The 7,431-nt window shown below is 41.4% G+C and overlaps 1 protein-coding gene across 2 annotated transcripts; it reads right to left on the minus strand.

Moving 5' to 3' along the window:
* Window positions 1-916: 916 nt before the first annotated feature.
* Window positions 917-7,247, minus strand: PDCD2L (programmed cell death 2 like). Of its 2 annotated transcripts, XM_026059577.1 has the most exons (7): window positions 7,082-7,234; window positions 6,793-6,956; window positions 6,615-6,684; window positions 5,133-5,533; window positions 3,925-4,038; window positions 2,127-2,275; window positions 917-1,067 (listed from the first exon to the last, which is right to left on the minus strand). In XM_026059577.1, exons 1-7 carry the CDS (start codon window positions 7,211-7,213, stop codon window positions 937-939), a joined length of 1,161 nt encoding a protein of 386 aa, XP_025915362.1. In that variant the 5' UTR covers window positions 7,214-7,234; the 3' UTR covers window positions 917-936. The 2 variants fall into 2 exon arrangements, with proteins under 2 accessions (XP_025915362.1, XP_025915374.1); XM_026059589.1 differs by lacking the exon at window positions 6,615-6,684 and having other exon boundaries at window positions 7,189-7,247.
* Between the last annotated feature and the right edge of the window lie 184 nt (window positions 7,248-7,431).

A 7,431-nucleotide genomic window follows, 5' to 3' on the forward strand; every position in this document is an offset into this window, starting at 1 on the left:
GCAAACATGCTCCGTCCTTTTAGTGTGTTTTTTTTTTTTTTTTTAAACCCACGCCCAGTAGACCTATTTAGGCTGTGGCATTAAGCCCGTACAAAAAGCTTCAGGGACGCTTACTTAAATTACTCCTCCCTTAAGTCAATTAAAATACAGCAATTTAGCCTAAGCCCACAGAGAGCTTCACAGAGGAGCCGAGGCTGTTTTAACTAAAGCAGTCTGATCAGTCTGTAAGTGAGCACCCGACTGCGATAACAAGCCCAGTGCTGCACTAATTCCTGTCTTCCTGCATCTGTGAGAACAAAGGCGCTAACGAAAACCTCCACCTTTCCCCAGCCACAGCAACACACATGTCAAAGCTCATTTAGCCATATAACTTACCTCTTAACTGGAAAAAAAAAAAAAAAAATGTAAAAAAAGCTTCATCATAAGTAAGACTAGTCACAACAAGGCCCTTTCAGCCACTGCCCACTGAATCTTCAATCTGTGGCCAAAATGAGTAAATCCAATTTGTTTTTTAAAATACTTACATCAAGTTTCTGACTGCTAGATAGTTTCTACAAACTGGATCCTAGCGGTATAACACTAGCAGTATAAGTAACTAGCAGTATAATAAGTAACTAAGCACAATTGGACAATCTTTCTCCTTTGCTTTCCTCCCCAAATGTTTAAAAGTGTAACTACCATCATAAAACAATATCCATGCTTATTTTTGCATGTTTAAACAAAGCAAGCAAGTTTCCTACGCCACCACTGCATTTTACAAGGCATGCTATATGTATTTCAACCAATTATTATTGGAAATAAGCCCCACATCATCAAATGAATTTAATTTTTCCACATTTAGCAAAAAAATTTTTGTTGCATAATTACACATGTTCAACTGCAGTAAAAAAAAAAAAAAACACAGACAGACTTTCCATACAGGTAGAGAAATACATTTTATTTAAATAATTTCTGATCTGGGTCTTCTTGTACAAAAATAAATTCTTCAAGAGGGGTTTGATGATTTGTTGGCCAACAGCTCCTCTCACACGTGTAAACTATAGCAGTTCCAAATTCCACTGATAGATCTAAAAACAAAACAATAAAGGTATGTATTAGACATTTGATACAGGTAGGGGTTATTACTTATTACTGTCCTTGCATTTACGTACAGACTCGCACAACTTCCTTAACCAATTGGTCACTTACATAAAGTTAAGTTTGGTCATTTTGGGGGGTTGTTTTAGTTCAAATATCTGTATAATAATTCAGGCAGTCAGGCTGGTCCGGGCTAAAAGAATTAATAGCATTAATGTTAGCTACCCTAATCAGTACTCACAGTGATCTGATGCAAAATGTACAAAATGCAGACAAGACCACTGTAAATCTGATGCTAAATGATTGCCAGAGTACTTTACTACCAATTTTGCTCAGTTATACTTAATGCTCTTTTAATCTGAAGGATGGTAGTCTTCTCTCTTATGTTTGTGACAAACCCATGGCTTCAAAAAATGGGGGGGGAAAAAGCACTTGCAATTTGGAAAACTGCAAAAAATATATGTATTTCTCTCTATCTGGAGCCAGGATACTTTTGAAAAAATTGTATTCAAGCTACTCCCACTCCTCATGTGGAAGGTTGGTTTCAAGAGTTTAGAAGACCAGTATCATAAACTCTCTTTCCATAAACAGTTTTTTTTATCAGCTTCAACTTCTGCCAATTCAGAGAATATTCTTCATATTTAGTCTCCCATGTGTGTCATTTTCTAATTTCAAAGTTTTTAAAGCAGGCTGACTGAGAATTTTCAAAGAGCATATGTGTTTGCAATCTTATTTGACAATATTTATTAGTTTCCAAGGCCTCATTTAAGTGGTAATAACTACTCCCTAATGAACTTTAATAAGAAGCCAATTCCATGACCTTGGGAGCAAATGAATTTGCAACCAAAGAGTCTCCATAAAATCGGAGATGTATCTTTTGCTTAGTGGTATCTATAATAGAAACATAGTAGATCCTTTATAAGATAATCACTGCACTTATGCAGATCAGTGCATACAGTTAAGAAGTAACAAACCAGTTTGGAGTCCACTAAACATTACCAAGAGGCTGATAGTTTCTAGTGTTCAGCTAAGTTAACAGAAGTCCACACCTGTATCACTCTGGAGCATGCTGACCAGTGCTGGCATAAGTTGAAATTCAAATACTCTGTTACTTCCACAGTTGCTGCAGGCTGGAATACCTTTGTTAATGTTGGCTGGAGGACATGTTATGAATAAAGGCTGCCCTCCCCAGGAGTATCTAGGAGAAGAAAGTAAAAAAAAAAGTTTTTTGTATCTAAATTTCACAGGAAAACATACATGTTGGTGTCAGTGTTCAGGATTCTCTGAAACCTCAGGGTTTGCTTGAAGTACAAACCATTGTTAGGAGCCAGAATCATTGCCAAGTTTCAGGTGAGTCATTCAACAAGATTAAAGATGGGGAAGGGGAAATACTTGGAAGGTCAACACTTGTAGAGTCTTACAGAGAGCTGCATTTAAAAAGAAACAAATGCTTTGAACTGACACCTCTAAAATATCCTGTACCTGACTCGCATTTAATTAAGCAAACTACACTTTTCTGGAAATGGAATGCTCATCACTGGCAGTCAAGGATCTCCAACGCAAAACAGGCCTCACAACCACTGTACATATGCCACAAAAACAACGTTTTATGTTTAAGGGCTATCATAGCTCCACATATAACAGGAAACCATGATCAAAGATGGTTTCCATTGAATGCCAACAGGTGATTCTGTGCCGTGCTGACAGCACAATAAAGAACTGGTAGCCCAGGAGAGGTGGGGGTCTAACAGGCACACTCACAATGCTCTGGATCTGGAAAGGAAGCGCTAGAGAAATATTATGACTAGTGATAATCATAGTGATCACCAGGTGTGAAGTTTGAGAAGAAATAACATTGAAAAGGCATAATACTACAAAGTGATAAATCATGTGGAAAAATGTTGTCTTCTGTAATAGAGAATTTTCTGTATAATCTTTGATGTTTGACTAATACAAAATTCCTAATGTTTCTTATCTGTGTACTATGCCCTCAAACTTTGCTTCCTCATTGGAAAAGTACTAGTTAGTTCTACTTAGTTCTGGAAAGTTGATAAACAAAAGTCCTGTCATTGCGCTGAGACAGCCTGATCAGATAGGCTACATCAGACTCTCTCTGGAACAAGGAAATTAAACTAATATTTTGTAGGTTCCATGAAAATGAGGGGTATTTTGTGTTACTATGAAAAACTCATGATTTGAACTCTTTGTTATACTTCCACTCAGAAATAAACTCCTCTTTTGGGAAAGTAGCTCTTCTGTGGTTAAATCTGCTTTTGTTCTAGGAAAAGCAACAGGCTTAGAAGAACTGAAGTCTGCATGGATCCCTAGGAGAAATCACAATAAGCTGCAAATGAACTCAGGCTTTAAAATGAGTAATTTCTTACTTTAACATCCTAGGGTATGAGACATAAGCAACGACAATAACATTACAAAACTTCAGAGGAGCAAATAACCTTGGAAATACATCACAACAGCATAGCACTGTGTATTATGGTTCCTTCTCAAGCTTGTCTCTGGAAAACTTCTATGCCTAGGTTTCAGGGGGTCTTCAAAAAACAGTCTGGGTTGGCTCTCGTCAGGCCTTATGTTGAAGATTCTCCCACAGGCAGTTCCAGGCTCTCTGACCCTGCTTTGTTCCTCTTTGGACTTCTACTTTGTATTAAAAAAAAAAATCCAGCCAGGGACTAAAGTCTGACCACGCGTGCATGCTAATAGTGCTCTTGGCAAATTATTTGATTAAGAAAAAAAAAAAAAAAGAACCTTTCCAATGAAATAGTTTATTCTGATGCATTGACAATCCATGACTATAATCTATAACTCCCTGTTAAAACCAAATGATCAACATACCTTAGAATCTGTTCATGACAGACAGATATTCTTTTCATAAATTTATGGAATGCGTGATCCCTGCTTTTGACCTCACTCTTCTCGTATTTTTCATTGTCACCTTCACCTGCAAAACTACGAAGAAACAAGAAAATAAACAAAATTTCCAGCAAGGTTCTCAGTACAATGTGTGTGCTGTAAATCAGCAGTTGTTACTCTATATTCATATTAAATTATATTAAATACACTGAAAAAAACTATCCGTGTTAGATTAGATGCAACTCCAGTTACAGGATGTAGCTGACCATTTTGCTTCTAGTTCTTTGGTATCTGGTGGCTTACAATCATTAAGAATGTTTCAAATTACCACATGAAATTCAAATCCACCAAACAGCTACTTATACCTAAAAATCATTCCTTTAGATCCTTTAAGGAATATTTCTAGTTTTTAATTATGGTACTTTGTCTTTAAAATTTTTTAATTAAGTGTAATTAAAGTTCTATGATTCTATTAAGGCCAAAAAACTCAACAGGAACACCACTGATAAAAAGCATTCTATGCACATTCTGCAATTAACTGTAGTTTTAGTGTTCAAAAATTCAGTATAGCCCACAATTTGATCAGGGAAAGTCACTGCACATATTAATACTAGCAAAAGAGACAGCTGTCTGGATTTAAGTGCTCATCTATGCTAACATTCAACACGTTTGCAGTTAACTATGTTCAAAAGTTGCTTTGCAGACAACATCTTTAACAAAAGATTTGTGACTTATCTGTTACCATCATCCCAGTCTCTAGTCAAAGTATAGCTCAATCCCCAAGTAGTCAAACTTTTAAAAACTCAAATTCTATTTAAGGAAAGCTAGAGTGTTGAAAAGAAAAGTCAAAAGTCACCATATGAACTTGTGCCATGTAGCAAAAAGTGTGGCTTAAACCACATTTTAGAGGCTGAAGGTCCACTGCTCCATCTGGAGCCCAAGGAGGTTCTAGTTGTTCAGTCACTCAGAAATAGGTACATCTCTGAATAACTCAAAATTCCAAATTTTAACAAAACTGTGCCCATTGCTGTGATCTTCCTGCAAGGTACCACACATCATCGATTCCTGGTGGAATCAGCTATGAACAAAAAGCACTCAGATTTACAGAGAATCAGATGTAGTTTATCAGCCAGCACACAGGAAACTATGCAACCCTCCAGTTTCAGCATGAAATCTAAACCTGTTCTCACCTTTCTGACATCAACTGTTCCAAATCAACACCCTCTCTCTGCTGATACTCCTTTAATAGCTTATCTGCATGATCTGTATCAAGGAAACCAGTGTAGTCCTCCTCATCCACAACACTAATGTAATAGGGCTGGAACACAGGAGCTGAACTAGCCGCTGCTGTTCCTTCCCTGACGGGAGCACGCATACGCAGGGGACCTGACATGTCTGCAGCCTCGGACAAGCAAAGCTGTTGGAACTGGGATGCACACTCCACCTCTCTGGACAAGGAGCTGCTCATCATCACTTCATTTAAGCCAAGCAGCTGAAGGGATGTGTACGCAGGAGATTCTGCTTCATCACAGACTCCCCAGTCATCTGCTTCTTCATACCAATCATTTGCAGCAAAGTTAGATTCCTGTTTCTGAGGAAAAAAAAGGAAACATCTTCAAGACCCAATGCTCTAATACCCTTCAAATACTGTTGCACTATTAAAACAGAAAAGAGAAGTAAATTTCTCAAACTAATGCTTAGTGTTATTTTGCCCATTCTCCCTACAACACTGGGTACCAGCATAACTATGTTTACTTTTCATAGCAGTGCACGTAGTTATGGCACAAGAAATCTCAAACTGGAGAAACGGCTCAAAAATGTATTGGCTTTTTGAATGGGCTATGCACATTGCTTTGCCATATCCAGGCTGTTGGCCATTGGTAGTTAGCTTTGGTATATTTATCCAAACCACAGTTACTGCACCACAGACAAGCTCAAAGGGCAGAATGTGGAGAAAATATATACTACACAGATATAAAATAAATTAGGTGTTTAAAAATTTGAATTGCGGAGGCAAGAGGCTAGAGAAGGAAACCATGAAACACAAAATAAGTGGCACCATTTTCATCAGAATTTCATCCATCACAGACCACAATTTCATACTGCAAATGCAGCTGTTGAATAAACACACTTCCTGCCTGTCATCATTAGCTTGAAAACCATCCTCCCTCCTCTTTCAATTTTTATAAGCCAACATATAAAAATTTAACTTTATAAGAGAAAATCCCAGAAATATATTAACAATAATCAAGTCAGATTACTTAACTGATGATAAAACAAAATAGAAAGATAAAGCACTTTTTTTTAGGTAACTTAAATAAACAAAGTATTAAGTGTCAGTTTTGGCCATACAGTTAGATTGCAACTTCCACTTTAAAATGACCCTAACATAGGTCACAGGTAAGAAGTTAACCTTCTAGTAAATAAGGTGTAGTATTTACTGTGTCAAAAATCCCATGACCACGACTTTTCCACAGAGCCATACAGACGACTCAAAACTAGCATGTAGCGCAATTTACTGAAAAAGGTTATGGTTGCTTAAATAAATATATATAGATATGAAGCTCATCCAACTCAACTGCGATTTTATTTTAAAACTTCCTCAGTACTACACTTCACACATCACACTAAAACAAAAGGCAGAAAGTAAAACGGCAATACGCTAGCTATACCTGCTTTGAACTGCGATCTCGCGCTTCCTTTTCTTCTGTCTGCAAATACTGGGAGCGCAGCACCTTCCAGCTGCGGCGCGCCATACAAGAAAGAAGGGGGGGCAGGGGAGTTACGCGACGTCCGTTAGTCGCGGTAGGGCTGCGCAGGACGAGGCGCAAGGCGCAGCGCGCTCCTCACCTCCGCGGCTGTCCCCAGCAGCCCCTCCCGGCACAGGCAAAGACGTTGGCGACGCGGTGGTAGGGGGACGCCTCCAGGGGACAGTACACCTGCACCAGGTGCAGCAGCGCGGCCCCGCAGACGCCGCAGCCGGGGCAGCCCAGGCGCACGGAGGGCACCGCGTCCTGCAAGACCAACAGCACAGGCCGCGCTGGAGACGCCTCGCCGCGGCCCCAGGGCCCCGCGCGGCGCGGCCAGGGGTCCTCCCCGCCGCCGCCCCCCGGCCCAGCCCGGCCCGGCCCGCCCGTACCGCGCAGCCGCCCAGCTTGTTGGTGGCCCAGGCCGGGGCCTGCCCGCCGCCCCGGCTCGGGGCCGCCATCGGCGCGTCGCGGAGTCCCAGCAGCACGGGCGGCCTACCGGGGCGCCTCGCCGCGGCAGCCATGACACCGACACCCGCTCCGCTACGGCGAGCGCCGGCGGACAAAACTCGCCAAGCGCTCACCGCCCCGCCCCGCCCCGCCCCGCCCCTTCGGCGGCCGCGGCTCCCCAGCGCCGCCAGCCGGCGGAGAGGCGCGCGCGCATGGGCGAGTGTGGCGGGATAGCGGGGGCGAGCGAGAGCCGTTGGGGCCGGGGCCGGGGGGCTCCCTTGGCTCCCGGGCC

The sequence above is a fragment of the Apteryx rowi genome, unplaced genomic scaffold, assembly GCF_003343035.1.
Source record: "Apteryx rowi isolate R43461 unplaced genomic scaffold, aptRow1 scaffold_1, whole genome shotgun sequence".
In the NCBI taxonomy this organism is placed as follows: domain Eukaryota; kingdom Metazoa; phylum Chordata; class Aves; order Apterygiformes; family Apterygidae; genus Apteryx; species Apteryx rowi.

Coding starts and splice junctions, on each gene's coding strand:
- PDCD2L (XM_026059577.1), bottom strand. CDS start 7,213: ATGGCTGCCGCGGCGAGGCGCCCCGGTAGGCCGCCCGTGCTGCTGGGA. Junction 4,039..5,132: donor GAACAGTTGATGTCAGAAAG/GTGAGAACAGGT, acceptor GTTTCTTCGTAG/TTTTGCAGGTGAAGGTGACA. Junction 2,276..3,924: donor TGTCATGAACAGATTCTAAG/GTATGTTGATCA, acceptor TTCTTCTCCTAG/ATACTCCTGGGGAGGGCAGC.